Source organism: Branchiostoma lanceolatum, chromosome 18 (genome assembly GCF_035083965.1).
Source record: "Branchiostoma lanceolatum isolate klBraLanc5 chromosome 18, klBraLanc5.hap2, whole genome shotgun sequence".
NCBI classification, from domain to species: domain Eukaryota; kingdom Metazoa; phylum Chordata; class Leptocardii; order Amphioxiformes; family Branchiostomatidae; genus Branchiostoma; species Branchiostoma lanceolatum.
Genome location: NC_089739.1, coordinates 3,078,005 through 3,098,973, shown reverse-complemented (window position 1 = coordinate 3,098,973; position 20,969 = coordinate 3,078,005). Strand labels below are relative to the sequence as shown.

Here is a 20,969-nt window from a genome sequence, read left to right as displayed (position 1 = left end):
GAGGTTGGGAACTACCAGAGAGTACGTCAGCAGTGGTTAAGGCGCGTTAAAGAGTCAAATCTGAGTTAGGCTCTTGTGCATCTGCCTTGGAGAGTGCTTGTTCTGATGTGGTGGGGCAAGCCACGTGTACTTTGGACCTCTTCCCTGCGCATCTTGATTAATGTGTAGAGTAGTTTAACGTGGTCAGCTTGTCTTCGGGAGCACCAGTAATGGTACGGTCACATTTGCGCCGGTGCCCGTCGGGGGTGTACGTGTATCCCCGGCCGGGCCCCGAAGACAAATTTTTCCCAGTGGACTGCCGGACGGGAACCCCTAGGTGTTATCACGATTTGATCACGGCGCCTATTTGTCACCGGGCCCCGGGGTCATTTTAACCCCCAGTGGCCCGGTCATGCCCTCAAATAGCCCGGTAGCCGCAGGTTGCCCCACGGGGCCACGCCCGAAAGTGCACCCCCCCCCCCCCCAAATAAACAGTCAGTAAACTGCCCGAAAGAGCCCCTTTTTCCAATTGTGACGGTAGTATAAGGCACCTTGGAACTGTCGCTTCTAGCACGGTTTAGTGAAGTCCCTATAGGATACGTCATATAACAGTCAAAGCTATCTGGATTATAAATGTGTCATACAAACTTGACTGTTTTGTATACAATGAAAATTTCTGCAATGAAACAAAAACACAGTTTAAACAGCCTTTAATACAGGAGTCAATACATGTGCACAAGACAACATATGCCTGATGCTTGAAATATGACAATTGAAGGTACATTACAAAAATCAGTGCAAAGCTATAGAATTGGAATTCATAATAGCAATACTATATGTACATGTAGATGTACATGAAAGATACTCATAGATTGGTGTTAATATATCTAGAAATATAGCAGAATAACGTTCAGTGTCTTTTGTCCCCTGAAATGGCTCTCCTTTTCTGCTTTATTGCTCTACGAGCTCCCTGGAAGGCTTGCTCTTTCTCCTTCTTTATTCTGTTCTTCAGAATCTGGTCTGTAGACTTGAGTTCTGAGCGAGGTCTTCTTCCTCCTCCCTGGTTTCTTGCTGGTGGTCCATCCTTCCTCTTACCGCCAAACTTTGCTGGGAACTTCTGTCCTGGAGACTTATCCCCTCCTGCTGTCCTGTCTTTTCCTGGGTAAGAGAAAAAAAATAAAAAAATTCTTTTAGGGTTCGTACATCTTACAAATGTGCTAGATGTTGGCACATCGGTGCACCAAATCTGTAGTGTATTTTTGGCATACTAGTACTTTTAGACAGATTAGCCGAAGAGGCTCCGTGCATGTCACTCCAACGCCAGGGAAGGTCGTGTTAAGGGCCTTTCCCAAGGGCACAACGTCAGGGAATGGTGAGTATTAAACCCGGGACCTATTGGTTCTGAGTCCAATGCTCTAACCGTTGCACCACACCAACGTCATGTTACAGAAAAGGGATGGATATAACGTGAAACTTTAAAGATGCAACAAAAGTACAGACTGAGAACCAACTGAAAGCAACAATGATTATAGCATTGGATGAGAGTATGGTAGTCATAATAGATAAGTTCTTTGAAATTGCTAAGTGTTAGAAATAGTCGACTGTTATGTATCTACAAATTGCCATACATTGTACCCGTTACAGTTGTTGCGCAATAAAGTTCTTCTTCTATTAGTTGATTCTCACCTCTCTTTTTCCCCTTCCACTGCTTTTTCCCTGTCCCCCATTTTTGGCCGGTGGACTGTTCCTCCTCCTCGTTCTCTTGCTCCTTCAGTTTGCTCTGTTGTAACCAACGTTTGTATCTGAGAAGTCAAAGGTCAAGGTTCATGACCTAAACCTTTGTCCCTTTTTTCCATCATACCTTCCTAATGCTGCCGACATACATGTACATGTAGCAGAAAGATACTGTACATGCAGAAATGCTTGCGGTGGTTTTATGTTCACAGTATTTGCGATGTACTCTTTACCGCAATCTTAAAATCACAGCGAAAAGCCGTTTTATTGTGTGACTGTAGCGCTACTATTGTTTCAAACGCGAACTCAAAACCACTGCGAACACTACATTTTCTCCCTACTACAAAATTAAATCCCTGTGAACATCTCTGCATTTACAGTAGCTCGCTCGGCCAGTCTGCAAGCTCTGAAAGGACATTTTCAATAGCAATACGTCCGGTGTCATTCCAAACAATGTGCGATATTCACAGGTCACCTTGCACCATCCAATGGGATAGGGTAGATTTTCAAGCAAAAGTACTGGCGATTTTGAAATTCAATGACCTTCTAGTGATCAGTTAATTCCACTGAAAGTTGTTGACACTATGACGCCAGCTTTAAGAATTCAATGCATGAAATGAATTTAAGATCAAATGCCTACAGAATTCAAATGAAACAAGATTGGCAACATAAAAAGATGATGCCATGGCGACAGCTGTCTCTGTTAGTTTTTTTGTTTGTTACTGCTCATACCATTCTTGCCAGTTATCATGCTGTGGACAAATTCCTGTACAATGATTAGAATTGTTGCAGACTGCACATGATACTATACCATTAGGCTCTCCCCTGAGGCGTCGCCAAAAATAAACTTATTGATTCCTAAAGTAATCATTGACAAAGGATACGAATCAGTCTTGAAAGACGCAGACACCCATGTTCCACTCTCTGTCTTGATTTTCTTCTTTTTCAAATCAATTCCTTCCCTCACAAACTTCTTTTTCTTCCTATCCCTGCAAACAATGATACAATCAATGGTTAGAAAACATTATGCAACACATTTCTTCAAATGGAGACCTAGATAAAACAAACAAAATTGACTCCAAACTTCAGCATATACCATCACAAAACTCTTAGTTTTCTATATCATTGATTAACAAAATCTGGCTATGTTTATAGATAATAATAGGTATTAGTATCTAGTTTGCGACGACTTAAAAGTTAAACAAATCAGACCCTTCGCAGCTCATCAACTATATGTATAAAACAGCTAGTCTGTGTCTTTTGCCCTAAATCCGTTTGCTGTTATGTTTATAGAAACAAAAAAACAAACAAACAAACAAGGTTCACCATTTGAGCTGGTTCTTTTGCTGCTTGGCTTTCTCAGCTTCATCTGCTCCCAGATCCAACATGGCGTCTGAAGCCTGGACCTGGAAGGAACTCTCCAACCCAAGCCTGGATAGAAGAAAGAGCACAAAGATGAGCTACATGTATACGGTACATTTGAACCTAGGGGGAAGAGCGCTTGCTTTGCATTCGAAAGCAGTGTTCTCGCCAGGCCTTTTCAGCATAGGGGCCCCTATGCTGTGATTTGGACCCCCTATGCTGTGATCTGGACCCCTGTGCTGTGTTTCAACCAGCATAGGGGTGTTTCTTTCTGGGACAAACCTTGTGACCCTTCATAAATCTTATAAAAAGTTCATATTTGGCTTTAGAATGAGGCTGTGACAGAGGAAAAAGTCTACTTCACAAAATTTATCCCTCAAAATGCATGAAATAATGTCTCATCGGGTTATGAATTTACACTTTTTTTTTCCGGGGGAACATGACAGACTCCCTACTCTGGTCATGTCTTCAGCACTCCACGCATGACTTGCACCGCTAAAGTTGGCCTTCTGTACCTGACCCCAATGCTGTGAAAAAATTCTGGTGAGAACACTGGAGATAGTGGAGAGGTTGTGGATTTAAATCCTGGCCGAGTCATACCAAAGACTTTAAAAATGGTATATTCTGATCTCTACTCAGCACTTAATATGGAGTATGGAAGTTAAACACACACCACTGACAGTGGACTTGCCACCTGCCGTACTGTGTGGCCAAAGGGCTATAGAAATGAAGATGGGCACAGCCCTATACACCAAAAGGTGTGAGAAGCATTCTATCCTTTACTTAATTACATATACATGCATGAAGAAATACTAACTGAAGCACCTTGGCACTATGAAGAAGTCAAACCCAGCTAATTTAGATATAGCCAACAATTGTATATAGTACCAGTAACCTATTGTTACAGCAAAGTCAGACACAGTTTACTGACGCATGTATGTTTTTCCTATGTTTTTATCATGTATTTGCAATTAGCCCACAGGCATGAACTTGCAATAAACTTCTTCTATTATGTAAGAAAATGTAAGAACTTGCAAATAAGCTGTATACACACTGTGTAAAACATTAACACTTACTTAAGCACCTTGTCACTGTGAAACAAAATCTTAGAACTTCAAACAAGGAGAAACGATAAGTACCCTTTCTCTGAGTGGTGGTCCTGTGGCCTGTATGGTAAGAAATGCTCCTCGTCTCGGAAGTTTTCTTTCTTCTTCTTTGTCGCATTCTCTCCATCTTCTGCATGCTTTCTCTTGTGTCCTGGAGCAACCACTGTGGAAAAGGTATCCTGGAAATACAGACCCACTGAGTTTAGAGAAATAACTGTAAGACTTAGTGATCTCAAACCACTTTCTAATTAGCTCAAATGAACATAATGAGCAAATGAGCTACTTTTCCACTGGTCGTGATAGAGAAGACAGACACTACATGTACATACATTGTATATGTACAGTATTTACAGGTTCATCGTACCGGGAAAATTCTCAGAGCTCTTTTTGACAAGCACAATGAACAGTGGAACACAGCTAAATGTCCCGTTCTACGGACTCCAACCCTTCCCAGTAGCGTGCATGCTGGGTGAGAGACACAGCCAGGATTCAAACTCCCAACCTCTTGGTCCAGAGGCAGTGTCACTAACCACTGGACCATGCACGTTACCGACATGCTTTAGATATCATCTTTGTCACACGCATTTACATGTATGGGTACTGACATTCTGTTTAACTAATTTTCTGAACACCACTTTCGCATGTCTAGAAAACAAAGCAAAGGGTTTTGGTTGAACAAAAAAAGAGAAAATAACTTTTAGAGCTTGCAGGTACGTACTATGGCTTACTACATATGATGACGTTTATACACGTATTGAAAAGAACATACAGTGTGCATTGAAAGTCATTAAGAAAAGATGCTTGTATGGTGTCTTTAGAGGAAGATATAAGTATTTACATCCTTCCGAATATAAAGAACACCACATGACTGTATCCCATCCGTATAACTGTCCATACTACTGTAGAAGGCATGGCAGCAAAGTAAATGGGAAAACTATTTCGATTTTTAATAAAAGATCGAAGTTTCTTCAGCTTGGATACTTTAATTGTTAATCGTTTACAACAGGTCTGCTAGTCCACTGGCAGTGGAGTGTGTTCAACTTCCATACTGTTTCAGAAGTATGTACAATTTTTTATACAGTCTTTGGCATGACTCAATGCGCCTCTTGTCCAGAGGTGTCCTACCCGGGCACAAACTTGGGATTTCTAGTTCCAAGTAATTTGAACCAGATGTGGTAAGTGACAGAAGTACAGACCACTACACCACAGTGACACTCCCCGGCATGGCCTATATAGTGAGATACAATGTACCGGCTTAAGACACACCTCCAAGACAAATATGTACATCTCAAAGGTGGTCCTTACCTCAATATCCTGTTCTGAGGTCATCTCTGTGCTAACTGCATGCTCAGCAGCGCCCCCTACTTCCTGTTTGCTGCTTCTCTGGTCCTGCAGGCGACGGATGACTCCCTGGTGAACACTTCTCTTGCTCTTCATCACAGAAAACGCTGGGTTCTTGTTGCTTGCAGAGATCTCAAAGATGGTCTAAGATGGTGAAAAAAATACATCTGTATATGAGATGGACATTATGATAAACTGAAATTTTGTGCATGCACATTGGAACTATGGTAAAATACAAATAGGAAATAGATGTTCTGATAAACTAAAATTTTGTGCATGCACACGCAACTATCATAATAGTAAAATACAAATACATGTAGCAAAACGAAGTACAGGAGTGTTGACCATGTTTCATAAAGTGCATCACCTAGCAGTTAAAAGAGGTACTGCAAGTGACAGCAAAATATGGAAATACGTCACAATGTACGGAAACTTTTCCATTTTACCGTTCCATGATTCCTCAGTATGAAAAAAATTGAATTGAAACATTTTTGTATGCCGAAATTTTTGGCATACAAAAAATGGGCAAAGATTGCTATTGCTTTGCAAGGTGTTTCACATGAAAATCTCATGTACAGTATACATTCTATAATAGACAGAGAATCGTCTTGTATATCTACTGTTTGTAAGGCCCTTTCTCCCTGTATTATGGCAGCAGGGCAGCCATATCCATGGGAGAATGGGTTGCTAAGCTTTGATATCTCCCACCCGTATAACTGTCAATACCAGGGATGGGTATGACAGCAAAGATAGTGGGAACTTGAAAATATATAAAAGTATTGCTCTTTGGCATTGCATAGTGTTTCACAACAATTATATGTACTAGATGGTTGCTTGACTGGCTTTAGTGGCATCGTGTGGCGCAATCGGTAGCGCGTTTCGCCCAGAACCGAGAGGTCCCGGGTTCGAAACCACCAGTATGCCCCGATGTTGTGCCCTTGGGAAAGGCACTTTACACGAATTTCCTCACTCCACCCAGGTGTGAATGGGTACCTGACTTCGGTTGGGGAAGGTCGTATTGAGGTCATCTGCTGGCGCCGAATGGCAGCCGCCAGACTCTTGCGACAGTTACATAAAGTGCAAGTGTGCAAATATGTATCTTCTGAATTATTGTGTATTATGTGATAGTAAACCCTGCAGCAATTCAGCATTGGCTGCCATTGCATGGGTAATTTCCGACCAATAAACCATTTATTATTATTATTATTATCATTAGTGAATAGAAGTAAAATTTGGTCTCAACACTCACACTGTTGGGTTTGTAGTTCCGCACTCCGTCCACGAACTCTGCCAGCTTATCCTCAACTTCACTCCGGTCCGCAACTGAGGAGACAGGAGAAGATTTTGAAAAAGCTGACCGCGCAATAGCCTGACTAAATCGCGTTCCTAGCCTAGCCCCCTAGAATTAGTTTCTGCCTTAATCCCGTCACTATCCCGTTGCAGCGTTTTATAAATCTATCATTACCGAGCAGCGGGTGAAAGCCCATGTGTGCCGTGTCCATTCCTTTCATCCGCTTCACGGACTCGTGTGACGGAGCGGACCGGGACTTCAGGTAGGCGGAGTACCCCCTCTCCGACACCCGCTTCAGGTTTCCCAGCTCCAGGTTGTTCTCGAAGTACACCCGGATGTTGGCGTCTTCGTCGTCTATGATCGACTGCGGCACCTTGCCGTACAAACCATCCCAGTCTGTAACAGAGATGTATGTATAATTCTTTCTAAATAATAACAGCATTCATGTGATGGAAAATGAAACCAAAATGGCGCCATCTTCGTTACTGCTGAGCCCACTATAAAGTGGATTATTAGCAGCTGCATTTTCGTCGTCTATGATCAACTGTGGTACCTTGCCGTACAAACCATCCCAGTCTGTAACAGAGATTTCATTCAGCAAGCTGGATAAATGGTTTGTTCACAAACAAGTTTATCTGGGTTAACATTGGTAAATAAAACATTAGCAAGCTGATTTTTGAGCGCTTTAAAACTTGCTTTGTTTATGTTTCACAACAGTGTATACGTAGCAGATAGTAGTGTAGTAATGGTTATTACATTGTGTATAGATAGCACATTTTTTGAAATTTTGATGGCCTATTATCAATTTACATCTTCTAACCCTTTGTCACCAGGGATAGCACTACTGTAACAGTACTACATGTACATTCCCGCTAGACTGTGCTCTCACTTTTTAAAATGGCGGTTAAGATTGGGTTAATTGCCTTTAACTATTATGTAGCTGGGTACCTTTCAGTGTTCTCACCAGAATTGTTTCACAGCATAGGGGTTAGGTACAGAAGGCCAACTTTACGCGGTGCAAGTCACGCATGGAGTGCTGAAGACATGACCAGAGTAAGGAGTCTGGCATGTTCCCCCGGAAAATTTGTAAATTCATAACCCAATGAGACATTATTTCATGCATTTTGAGGGATAAATTTTGTGAAGTAGACTTTTTCCTCTGTCACAGCCTCATTCTAAAGCCAAATATGAACTTGTTATAAGATTTATGAAGGGTCACAAGGTTTGTCCCAGAAAGAAACACCCCTATGCTGGTTGAAACACAGCATAGGGGTCCAGATCACAGCATAGGGGGTCCAAATCACAGCATAGGGGGCATAGGGGGCCCCTATGCTGAAAAGGCCTGGCGAGAACACTGACCTTTGGCTGTGGAACTGTGGCAAAACTAATAGATGATGAATGATATTGTTTTTTACCTTCTGTTGATTTGTCCTTGCCGGCGACCTTGAGTGCCCTCCCCAGGAACAGGTGCAGGTCCAACATGAGGGGGGTCTCGTCCGGCGCCACCAGGGAGTACGCTGTACCCGACCTGCCGGCACGCGCCACTCGACCTGGGGGGATGGGGGTGGAATGCATCTCAATCTACAAGTAGTTTTATATCATCATTATTGCTATTCGTTGTTGTTGTTGATCTTACTTTTGTATGTGTGTAAAAAAAGAGGGTATGATAGGCAACATTACTTTTGTCCAATCCTTGGAAAATAATTGTGAATCAAACATCTCCTCTTTTTCTTCTACTGAAGTTCTAGAATTTAACTCCAAGCGAAATGATTGACAGGAATTGTAATACTTTTTTGGGAGCTGACAATGCAATACAGACTCACTATCATAATGGCTTATTTACATGTATAGCCAAGCACATTAATTCACCTCTTAACTCTTCTCGATAAATGTTACCTTTAACTTTGGCCAAATTGCCGACAGGCACGAAACTCTAGGTTGCCTGACAAGAATTTCTTTCAACGACGACTTACCAAGCTCATGAAGTTATTAATTACAGTATGATAATATGAATCTTCAATCTGTTCGAATAAGGAAAAAGTAGTAAAGAAACAGCACATGTTTCAATATAGGATAAATATATGTATCATATACATTTACCACAACAAAAATGCTTAAATGTACATGTATGGTGTCTTTGGAAGATGAAATAAATGTTTATATCATTCAGAATACAAAGAACACCATAGTCACTGTACCCCATCCGTATAACTGTCCATGTTACTACGACAAGCATGGCAGCAAAGTAAATGGGAAAATGTTCAGAATCTAATTTTTAACAATCTAAACATTTACATTCATGCCACACCTTGAGCACTTATTGAAAAGAACAGGGGTCCATCCTGGTGTGAGTGAATCAACCTTACAGTCTAGTCTTACGCAGCTTGTACTTAGAGTATACAAAACTGGTGTGTAATGCTAAGGCCACACCAATTTAATTTCTTGGTTAACGGCCCAGCCTTCCGTTTTCATGATTTTTTTTTTTCTAAAATTTTTTTTTTGGAAAATAACAATCCGTTTACCAAGAAATTAAATTGGTGTGGCCTTAGAGGCAGTTTACCGGTTATTGGAAACAAACAAATAGCATGGTTGCAAATGACAGCCCCAAAACTTTCCAGATTATGTACCAATACACTAACTGTAAATGCAGAAATGTCGAGGTGGTTTTATGTTTGTGGTTTTCGCAGTGAACTCTTTACCGCGAACTTAAAACCCCCGCAAAAAGCTGTTCCATTGTGTGACTGTAGCACTACTATTGTTTCAAACGCGAACTCAAACCCACCGCGAACACTCCGTTTTCTCCCACAAAATTAAATCCCTGCGAACATTTCTACATTTACAGTATTACAATGTAAAACATAGAAGACAGATAATCTTACCAACTCTATGGACGAACAGCTTTGGTTTGCAGGGGAAGTTATAGTTGATGACATTGTCCAACATGGGGATGTCTATACCACGGGCAGCGATGTCCGTCACCAACATGACCTTGGTCTTCTTGTTGGTAAACTTGGCAATGTTGATCTTTCTGGCTGTCTGATCAAGTGAGCTGTACACCGCACTACAGGTCAGGCCTGCTTCTGTCAATAACTGAAAGTAATGGATATTTGCACACATAAAATAAGATGGTAGACTAAGTAAGCATAATCTACTTACAATTACAGTTACAGCAGAAGGTGATTAAATGCAGAGGAAGCTTAATTGACACAATAAAAACTACAAAATAGGAATGCAATATAAATCTTAAACTTCAGACTTACTATACAATATAGGCTGGCATATGTACATCTCTGATACCTTGATAAAATAAGGTGGGGCTAATCATGGGTTACAGGATCTTGTCTAATAACAAAGCAGTCTTTTTAATTACCTCTCAAGTCAAATGGAAGACCTTTCCAATGTAACAGGATTAAACTGATTTTTTAACACGGGAAAATGATGAGACTTTTTGCAGAACAGAACCAATCTTTGTGTCACAATGTGACAGAAAGTTTATGGCATCTCCTGTCTCTATTGAGTGAGGAAAGCCCTGCAAGCGGTGGCTAGCTGTTGTATAGTCTTCTTACAGAACTAATTCTACCAGCACCTACATGCAAACTTTCCTCTTACCTCCTTAACAAACTCCACGTGGTGCTTTGTTGCCAGGAACACAACGGTCTGTTCCTCCGGCTTCACCACGGTTCGCAGAAGGTGAAGTAGAACGGCGGGCTTGTCCGCATCGCGCATGGCGAGGAACGACATCTTCAACTGCTCGCTGATTTTCGTATCAACGTCCAACCTGATGAGCGTCGGGTCATTCAGGCCTATGGTGGGAACAGAAGAGGAATCTGTGTCAGTTAGGTGTGACATTGTCTTTGTCTCATTATTTCTTATTCTTTCGATAAAACAACAATTTCAGATCAAACTCAGGGAGAGAGAGAGAGAGAGAGAGAGAGAGAGAGAGAGAGAGAGAGAGAGAGAGAGGGAGAGAGGGAGGAAGAGAGAGATTGACTTTGTAAGAAAAAATCAAGTTGTTTAATATTCTAATGAAAAGACCAAATGTCTACATACATCTATGTAGGAATTGAACAAGCTATGGACCTGAAATGTTCACGTAAAAGTTGAATTTAGAGCCTTTTGATGAGGCCATTTTCACCATAATGGCATAAACCAAAAGCAAACAAACAAACAAACAACAAACAGACCTGCTTGTGCAAACTGTACGAGCAGCTTGGGCAGCGTGGCGGAGAAGAGCAGCGTCTGTCGTGCCTCGGGGAGGCGACCGATGATCTCCTGCAGCTGGTCCGCAAAACCCATCTCAAACAACCTGGGGGGAGGGGGGAAAAAGAAAAAAAAGTGAAAAGAGATCTCGAACCAGTTTAGCTCAAATGAACTCAATGAACAGATGAGCTAATCTTCCACTGGTCGTGACAGAGAAGACAGACGCTATGTACAGTGCTTACAGGTTCATTGTACCGGGGAAATTCCCCTAGCTCTTTTGGACAAGTACAAAGAACAGTGGACCACGGCTTAACGTCCCATCCTAAGGACTGCGATCTTTCCGGTAGCATGCATGCCGGATTAGCGACACAGCCGGGATCGACCCGGGGCTTCTAGTTCCAGAGGCAAGATCGTTAACCACTGGACTACGCACGAAACTACAATTGCGTTGGTGCCTGTAGGGGGTGTCAGTAGTCCTGGCTGGGCCCAAGGCCACAAATTTGTCCCGGTGGGCTGCCGGGTACCAGGGGAAACTCCCGGTGTTCACACAATTAGCTGGCGATATATATTTGCTTCTGGATCTTGCATTGATCTTAAGTCCGGGTTAAAATTATTCAGGGTCCGCCCGAAAGTGCAAAAAAAAAATGCCAGTCAACTACCCGGCGAGGCCCCTTTTTCCAATTGGCACCTAAGTATAACTTGGATATTGGAAGTTTTTTTTTTCACAACCAGTAATGTCTCTCATATCACCTGCGCAATATACGGTTAGACGGTTATAAAAAACAAAGGAAGTTCCTGACCTGTCTGCCTCATCAAATACGATGTACTCCACTGTCATCAGTTTCTGCTCCATCTCTACCAGTACATGGAGCAGGCGGCCGGGGGTACCGATGATTCTGGGAGAAAAACATACTGTTAAAACTATAATGAAAGCTCATCTGTGTTGGTAGTAATCATAATACAATGCTAAACTTTCTTCCAACACTAAGGTATTCACGGATCGAATTTTCGACGACCACTGTCGCCTTCTTCAGGATCAATAAGATATTCTTCAGGATCCCTTATTGATCCTGAAGAAGGCGACAGTGGTCGTCGAAAATTCGATCCGTGAATACCTTAGTGTTGGAAGAAAGTTTAGCATTGTATTATGCTTTTAAAACATCGAACTCACCGAGAGATAAAGAGTTTTGACTTTAAAAATGGTGCCTTTGTAATCACAATCTGGTGAAATTCTGGGATATGATTTTTTCAGCAATTTGCAGAGCTGATTTATAGCTCATGATATTAATAGTAGTTCAATACTTTCTTACATACACCTTCCATAATCTGCTTGGAAAAATGTTGTCTGCTATCTTTGGGTTAACCTTAGCTTTGGCATACTGAAGTAGCCGTTTGGCACGGGGGCCACCCCATTCTCTATTGGTTACAGTTCTAGAGTTCCAGAGTTAGGCAGCAGGGAGAAGGTTAAAATCCAAGTACAAGAAAATAAGAATACAATAAAATACACTTACATGTCTGGGTTCTCGTGTAGAGCTGCAAACTGATCTTCCATGCTGTAAAGGAGACCCCAAAATAACTGATTAAAGGGAAAGGCAATACACTGATTCTGAATGAAAAAAAAGAAGATACATGTACTGTTAGTATTTACATATCGTTTTCTTTGCTTTGGCAATGTGTGTGAACACTCTTGAACTCAATCATGACATGTTCAATGAAATAACTCCATTGGTGTAAAAAGTTTAATTGGGTACTGAGAGGAAATTTATTATTTATGATTTGAAATGTTGCCTGTACAGAAGTGTGCTAATAGTAATACAGAAGAATAGAGAAGTGTTGTTTGACATTTTATAGGAGTGTAAATAAAGGCACACACAGACAAACACTTTGTTACTGACCTGTCTCCACCAAGTATAAGTGCTGCCCTCAGACCAGTAAATCTGCCAAGCTGAAAAATAAAACATTAACCATCAGAACTAATGAAAACAGGACTGTGTTGTCTACCAAATACAGTAGTATAGAAGTGGTTACAGCTGTGGAGCGGCAAGATATGATGATGAGTAGTATAGAAAAAATGTTTTACAAAAGTTTAAAAACTACTTGAAATCTATTTGTCAAGTTTGTTGATGAAGTGCTTTGCTTAGGTGAAACATGTATGAACTGTAATAGTATTTATTCATTTATAGGTTTGGCTGTACATGTACAGCCGAGGTAGCTATTGTTAAGTTCTAATAGTGGGAGAAAAAATACTAGTAGTTACACGATAATAAGTTACTAGTACTGGATTGAAATTACATTCAAATTTACATCATGTTGGGCATTTATATACACAAATTACTGAAGTACAATATAAGTTTCTTAAGATAACAGAGCAGTAGAAAAAATACTTTTCCTACCTCTTTGGTAAACTTCATGGTCTGCAGCGCCAGTTCCCTGGTGGGAGACAGGATGAGGGCTCGAGCTCCCGACGTGCTGTGGGCGCGAAGCTTCTCGAACATGGGGATCAGGAACGCTGCAGTCTTCCCGCTGCCTGTCCGCGCCATGGCAACAACATCCTTACCGTCCATGATGATAGGGATGCACTGTGGATGACAACATCTTTTTAAATTTTGGTACTATAGAATTACGAAAAAGTCTGCAAATATGTCTTTGAAATTCAAGTGATACTGTTGAGGGTGATGCGACCTGCGGGAGGGCTGCGACAGAGGCTGATACGGAATACACCCTGTTGTATTTTATTTATGTCATACCAACCCTAGAAAACACATGTTTCAATCTGAAATGTGCCAGATGTTGAGATAGTTTTGTATCCTTGAACAAAAAAATTGTGGCAACATCAATTCCAACCTCCGAATCTGGTATATTTTGGCAGCGGCGCAACCGGTGCACTTGAAATACATTCTAAGTATACATGTACTCTATTGAAGCCTAGCCTGTGTGATAAAAGTAGAAACCCGTGTGATAACCAAAGTTATCGTCCGGTCCGGAACACCCATATCAAACGTTTTCGCGGCCCAGGTATGACATTATACTGTTTATTACCTTTCTTTGAATAGGCGTTGGAACTTTGTATCCTTTCTTCATGACTCCCTTGAAAATACCATGAGACAGACCTGTATGATGCATAATATGTTATACATTGTTTCATGTACATGCAGCACTGGAAATATTACATGTTTATTTTATCCATATACATAAATACAAAAATTACAACATATGTTTTGAAAAGAGGACTTCTTATATTTTACCAATGTTGAACATGTGGCATCCTTTAGAAAAACAGTAGGTCAGAAATGATGCATAATGAGAACAAAATGGAAAAAGTGACGCTAAAACCTCACTAAAATAGCATTCTACAATAATAGTATAAAGGACACAGTGTCTTACCCATGGACTGGAAGCCGCCTGATTTTTTCTTCTTCTTGTTCTGAGCTGTGACGAGCCGTCTCATGTCAGGTTCCACATCAGAGGTGGTGTCAGTACTGGGGAAACTGTACTTCATGGCTGAGGGGTCCGTCTGCAGAACACAGGGGAGAATACATGTCATATAAATTTCTGTTGCCTATGTATCTGTCTGTCCATAACTATCGACTCTTCAATATCAGCTACACTGCCTCCAGAGTCAGTGTAATGTATTGTAGCATTCAACCATAAATAAAATTATAAAACATATGATATATAGATCTACAAATAGAGGCTTTTAGAATTAATTATGATGTCATAGCAAGGCTGTTTCCAGCTTAAAATATTTTCCCATCTTACTCAGTGATTGGGAGCCACATGTTGTTATTGTTCGCTGTCAAGTCTGTGTTTTTAAGCTAACAAAAATGCATTTGCACCATGAAGTTCAGTTTTTTGGACAGACGGGGTGAATTTTTTGGCCGTCCCAACAAGAAACTTTCCATCGCGGGTACTGAAATTAGCATTACTGAGAAGTTAAATATTTTCCTAGCTGTTTCCGTCGTATCTGTACATATTCTAGCTACTTCGAAACTCTCAAAATGTAAAATAATTTTTTTTTCCAAAAGTTAGCATGTGTATAGACGGACGTGCAAGCCCACACAAACTAAATTTTGGGGGAGGAAGCACAAGCATGTCGACAAGTTCTTACCTCTGGTACGAGCTCAAATTCTCCCTCATCATCCGAGTCATCGTCCCTGCCTTTTCTTCTGGGCTTCCTCTGCTTTTTCTGGCCCATTTCAATTGTTAAATGCCGTTCTTATATATCTAAAAACTCAATTTTAGTTGCTCAAAAAACCCTATCCAACTCACATGGGGGCAGCCATGTTGGAATCGCATTGGATTCTGGGAACATTGATGAAGCTACTCAAATGAAGGGGGGGTTTAGAAAAATATTCCTATTTAATCAAAACATAAAAATACCATTTTTGAGAAACAGTATGTCATATTCTAAGCAAAAAGTTGTTTTATATGTTTTTAAATCATTCACCTTTTGTGCACATATGTAGAGAAAAAAGACCTCGAGAATAAACCTCCCTCAGAAAAGTAGGCCCTTCCTATGACGTCACCATCATTCCTAACCAACAAGTTGTCAAGAACGCCAGTGTTTTGGAAAGAGGTGAGTTTTCTTGTATTTCTGAACGTTTGAAAGTAATTCTACACATCTTTAGACTACTAAATCTCTGCCTGTATAACGGTAGTGCACAGAAACACACAGTGTAAGTCATACAAGCGTTTTACGTTTAGAATCAACACATTTTAACACAAAAGTTGACGTGTTGTTGTTGTGAACTTCTTTTGCTTTGGAAATAATTTTGGAAAATTATAAAATGGTAAATTCCACTTATTTACAACGTATCTCATTATGTCACATGTATATGTATCTTGTATACTAGTAGTTATTTTTGGAGGGGCTGGGTGGACGTTTGTAGCTGTTATATTTGAATAAAACCACACAAAAAAGCAACAACAACACCACTTAAGTTTCAAAAATCAAACTCTTAGTTTTCAGTTGGCTTTTTGATGCTAATACTTTACCTGTTCTAATCTTGAATGTATGTAACTCTTTTAGTAGAGAAGCGTCCACCTCATAACATTAAGTATTCTCCTCAAGGCCATGGTTAAAATTAGTGTACCTCTGACGTACACTTCAACATATGAATTATTTATCTTAAAGTAGCGATAAAGGGTTATTTACGGTCATTATTTTCCAATGACTCAAGTCTGAAGCCGCTCAGAATGGATATTCTATTACTCTGTGAAATATCATTCTTGACAGCACTCAGCAGCTGGCAATTTGTGAAGTTGAAATTAGCATTATTAGTGATATCCAAATGCCCTTGAATAGCCTTTTTTCCTTAGAATAAGGTAGGATATTTTCACTGCATCATTGTAAGCACTTACTTACTTACTTATCCTTTTCGTCCCTTCTGAGACATTATTATATTATTAAATTATAACTTCATTGTATAATTGTACTATCCTCTGTCCCACAGGACTGACCAAAAAGCAAGATGATCACCTTTACTGTGTTAGGAAGAAACAGAGTTTTATTGTTGACTTAATCAACACATTCTGCCACCTCTTGTGCGAGACTGAAAATAACTTGATGACACAGGAAAAATGCAGGACCTCACAATAACAGGACAGAACCGCGTCTCCGAACGAGGTTCAGGCGGAAAGAAAACTTACAAGGTGACGTCCAACACATCCTACGTAGACGAGACGTTATTTGGAACGCCTAGCGACAGACGGCGATCAAACGAGAACTCAATTTCAACCCCGAAGTCAAAGGCGCCGCCGTTGTTGTGGTCACCGCCCGTGTATGCGTCGGGAGACAGAAGTTCTCGACCGCCGAGCGGTAGATTGAGCGCCGCTTCTTCAAGAAGTGAGAGTCGCAGAAGTAGCATGCCCAGGACAAAGAACAAATACAGGTAAGGTTGTTCTTTTTATGGTTGGCATTTACATGTGGGGTCGTGTGACGTAACAGCGGGGTAGTTGGCCCAGAACCCAGTGGTCCCGGGTTCAAATCCCGCCACCACTGATGTTGTGGCCTTGATAAAGATACTTTACACGACTTTCCTCACTCCCCCCCTGGTGTAAAAATTGGTACATTGTACCTGACTTAAGAATACTACTAGTGTGTCTCACTGCCTTTTCATTCTTATATTTTTGTAGGTCACACTGTTTCCATTCATTAAAAAAAAAGATAAGGACAGCAAGGACAGTGCATGTTATAGAATCATTATTGAATGATTACTAATGTATGTAAATGTCAAGTCAAGTCAAACATTATCAGTGTTTGAATTTGCAAATGAGTAATGATTACATATTATTATTGGACATTGATATTACTAAGTAATCACAGATTCAATCCAAGTTTAACGGTCTCCATTTCCTTTCTCTGACTGTTGCAGACTTGTGAAGCACACCCCAACCTTTGTTGATGAAGGGCTGTTTGGATCCAAAATTGCGGAGCCCGAGTTTACGGCTCCGTGGGAGGAGAAGGACAGGCGGGGTACGCCCCTGCTGTGGTCCCCGGGAACCCCCACAGTGGACAAGGTCTGTTGTTTTTTGTTTGTTTGTTTTGTTACAATACTTACATGTCCATCATTATACCATTTGACAGAATGTTGTTGCGAATTATGGAAGAAAATAGCATTTTGGAATGTCTAATTTGAAAAAAAAATGTCTGACATAAAAGCACACAATAGAATAATGATTTACGCAAGTTACTATCCAGTTGAAATGTAGAAATAGTCAGACCTTTCAGACAGCATCTGCTGTCTTTTGTCAGTGACTAGAGGAACATACCTTGCGTATCTTGTGGAACCACTGAAACGCACGAGGCGAGTAATAGTCTTCTGACTCCCAAGAATCAAATCTGGGCCGCCAGCGCACAGCCCCAATGCACTTACCACTAGGCTAAAGATCCAGACCTGTTAGACTGGTCAGTAAGTCGTACTTGAACCACATTTGTTATACCTGGATGTCTAACCTTCATCGACGTAACAAGCAATATCTTTCGTGTTAGATTTCTCCAGCTCCGTCGTCTGGACGGCGTCCAAGCTCCAGACCGGCGTCCGCGCTGCGGGAGAGGCCGGGGTCGGCGGCGGGGGACCAACCACTGTACTACGAGAGCGGGGTGGAGACGCGTACGGGACGGTACAGCAGTTGGTCGCGGGCGGGGAGTCGGCCAGGGAGCGCGGCCAGCGGGAGGACCAGCGCCACGGGAGTCAGGCCTGGCTGGAAGCCGTAGCTGAATGGGACTGTTCTTGTATGCAAATGTACATTATGTATCTTTACCTGGTATCCAGCCTACTCCAGCGTACTCCTCTGATCGCATCCCTTGGCATTTGAAGAAGAAGTGCCACACAAGCCTTAGCTGAACGGGACTGCTTTTGTATGCATGAATTTTTATATCATATCCGGGCCATGATAGCCTTCGATACGGGTGTTCAGACTGGTCCATACCTTATGGTATGGCCTATTCTTTCCTAGTTCGATTCAAACAATTCAATCTCGCTTCAAGTGAACAAGTTGCGCCACTGTCAAAAATTTGAAGAACGGATTTTTTTGTTTGAGGACAATAAACTCTCTAAACGTCTGTTGCATTTCACATTGAAATGCATGTTTTTTGGGGGTATGATATACATGTGTATAAAATACAACAAGGTGCATTCTGTCGGCTCACCCTAGCCGTCAGGCCGGTACTTGAGGCGATACGGAATACACTGTGTTGTATTCTACATGTCCATATATCTTACCTGGTATCAGACCTATTTTAAATCTAGTTACAGTATGCATCTCTGATCGCATACCCCGCAGAATAGTTTTGCACTTTTGCGATGCCTTTTCAAACACTGTTAAAAAGCTGCTTCAGCATAATATTTGCATGCGATTTGCAAGGAAAGTGATCAGAGAAGCAAGTTGGGATGTAATGTAGCTTATTAGTGATACAAGAAAGGAAGTATTTTTGGCTGCGAATGTATATAGTTCTATCGTAATGTGCATCAATTGAAAAAAAAATAAGCAACCAGCAAACTAAAAGTTGACAAAGCAGTGAAATAAATTTATTATTTTCAACTTTCAATATGCAAAGATCCATATTATGACAAGGAAGGAAATGACTTAAAGAGAAGTGTTTTCCCATAATGTAAGGAAGGATGGGCTAAGTCTTCTTGCTTAATGGTCAGCACTAAATTAAAGGGTTACCATGATCATACATTCCATTCATTTAAGTTGTATTACTCGAATGTGTACTTCTTCAGGTAAAGACTTTTAAGAAGTGCTTGCAACCTTAGATATTGGTTATGACATGGTTGTGGTTCAGTATAGTGGCTGAAGTTTGATGAATAAAGGTTTTATAAGGTCATATTGTCTTCTTAGATTTGTTTATTGATTGATTCATTGATCGATTTATTGTTATCCACTTCATTTTATAAGAAAATGAGTCAAATATCTGTCACTGGTATTTGACCTGTGGTACATCTATTGTCATAATAGACTTGAAATGTTTTTGGCACTTTGTTTTCAAACTTGAGTCAAAGGAAAAGTTTGCCATTGTTGCATTTTGTTTAACTGTTATGAAGTTTGTAGTACAAGAAGTCATATTAATTATTGTACTGTTTTGTAGACTATAGATGCAGGTGAAACTATACATTAGGTTTTTAAGGGTTAAACTGGCTAGCAATGTTGAGAAAAAGGAAATGTCTGTGTAATTTTGGGGTTAAAATGGGTATTTTCCAGTTGTTTTCTGTTTAACAGTGAATTTCACTTGCAGCTACATGTATGCAATGCCATACAATCCAGCTTGTGTATATATATCAACGAGCAATAGATGATTATAGTTTATTTGGTGTGAGTTGAGTTAAAATTGTACATAATGTTATGTAAGTTGCTGGATAACATATGCTTCGTTTTCTCCTTGTCAGCTACAAGAAATAAATCATGCATGTACAAATGTAACCTGTTGTCCATTTAATTTGTGGTGTGTTTTACTGAAAAACAAAACATGAAACAATGACTGATAAAATTCCATACTGACATTGTATTTCACAAGATCTTGATTGTAAGACTGCAACAAATTAAAACGATCCATTTACAATAATCATCATGACAGCATTGTCCAAGAATTAACATATTTTCAAAGCACATTATCATGTACCAAATATAATGAAGTCATTATAAACAAATTTTCCGTGAGAAATGACATTTATAAAGGAAGTCACAAAGCCATAAAAACATTTCTTTCAAGTACATGTGCAGTATAGTTCTGAAGTGTTAAACTTAATTGCAGAACTATAAATGGTCAAATTTACAAAACTTGCATTGAACCTTAGCATATACATCTTGGCCATGCCATATAGATATACTACATCGTTCCGTATATGAATTCCATACTAAGATAATTTCATCATTCAATCTGATGTTACAATAGGACTAGTTATAAAGAGCTTTGCAAAATAGGAGTTCAATCACACATTATATACACTGTGCAACAATTTACAACATAAAACATCCAGATGCAAAAGGTTTGATTTTTTTTCACTTTTGAATAATAGAATCATTATAAAATGCATAGTACAAAAGTTACCCAAGCAACTGGATAGATTTTGTAAACGGTTTAACATTTAAATGTCTGACCATTTTCAAAATCTAACACGTTTGCAATACAACTTTTGTATCTTATTACCTGGGTGGTTGGCCTTTACCTATTTGCCTAAATCTTGGTACATGTGCCATAAAAACTAATCTCTATTGGGGAGTCATAGCCAAAGAGCACAAATTTGAAGTTTCATAGATATGTTTACCTTCATGAAAGGGAAAAAAAACATTGTTTTTGCTCAGTTTGTTTTTCCGATCTTAACAAATAAGGACCAGACTGCTGTCACCATGGTTACTGGTAAAGTAGCAGGCTCCCTGTGGTGTTAGATTACATTATGTGGCAAGTGGCAGGACAGAGCTGGAGGGGCTGGTTGTCACCATGGTTACTGGAG

At 40.4% G+C, this 20,969-nt stretch overlaps 2 protein-coding genes across 2 annotated transcripts; one reads left to right on the top strand and one right to left on the bottom strand.

Moving 5' to 3' along the window:
• Positions 1-672: 672 nt before the first annotated feature.
• On the bottom strand, positions 673-15,318 carry LOC136424046 (ATP-dependent RNA helicase DDX54-like). Its single transcript, XM_066412454.1, has 19 exons — positions 15,122-15,318; positions 14,398-14,527; positions 14,053-14,123; positions 13,407-13,592; positions 12,909-12,958; positions 12,525-12,566; positions 11,814-11,909; positions 10,998-11,119; positions 10,423-10,616; positions 9,693-9,903; positions 8,229-8,363; positions 6,988-7,209; positions 6,772-6,845; positions 5,487-5,666; positions 4,215-4,360; positions 3,040-3,144; positions 2,598-2,702; positions 1,666-1,781; positions 673-1,137 (listed from the first exon to the last, which is right to left on the bottom strand). Exons 1-19 carry the CDS (start codon positions 15,206-15,208, stop codon positions 890-892), a joined length of 2,520 nt encoding a protein of 839 aa, XP_066268551.1. The 5' UTR covers positions 15,209-15,318; the 3' UTR covers positions 673-889.
• Positions 15,319-15,567: 249 nt separating this feature from the next.
• On the top strand, positions 15,568-18,291 carry LOC136424414 (RBPJ-interacting and tubulin-associated protein 1-like). The gene is made up of 4 exons (XM_066413008.1): positions 15,568-15,589; positions 16,467-16,904; positions 17,388-17,532; positions 18,005-18,291. The coding sequence occupies exons 2-4, from the start codon at positions 16,594-16,596 to the stop codon at positions 18,227-18,229; spliced, it is 681 nt and encodes a 226-aa protein (XP_066269105.1). The 5' UTR covers positions 15,568-15,589; positions 16,467-16,593; the 3' UTR covers positions 18,230-18,291.
• Positions 18,292-20,969: the final 2,678 nt, after the last annotated feature.

Coding starts and splice junctions, on each gene's coding strand:
- LOC136424046 (XM_066412454.1), bottom strand. CDS start 15,208: ATGGGCCAGAAAAAGCAGAGGAAGCCCAGAAGAAAAGGCAGGGACGAT. Junction 11,910..12,524: donor CTACACGAGAACCCAGACAT/GTAAGTGTATTT, acceptor TTTTTCTCCCAG/AATCATCGGTACCCCCGGCC. Junction 4,361..5,486: donor CCTCAGAACAGGATATTGAG/GTAAGGACCACC, acceptor CTGTATTTCCAG/GATACCTTTTCCACAGTGGT.
- LOC136424414 (XM_066413008.1), top strand. CDS start 16,594: ATGCAGGACCTCACAATAACAGGACAGAACCGCGTCTCCGAACGAGGT. Junction 16,905..17,387: donor AGGACAAAGAACAAATACAG/GTAAGGTTGTTC, acceptor TGACTGTTGCAG/ACTTGTGAAGCACACCCCAA. Junction 17,533..18,004: donor GAACCCCCACAGTGGACAAG/GTCTGTTGTTTT, acceptor CTTTCGTGTTAG/ATTTCTCCAGCTCCGTCGTC.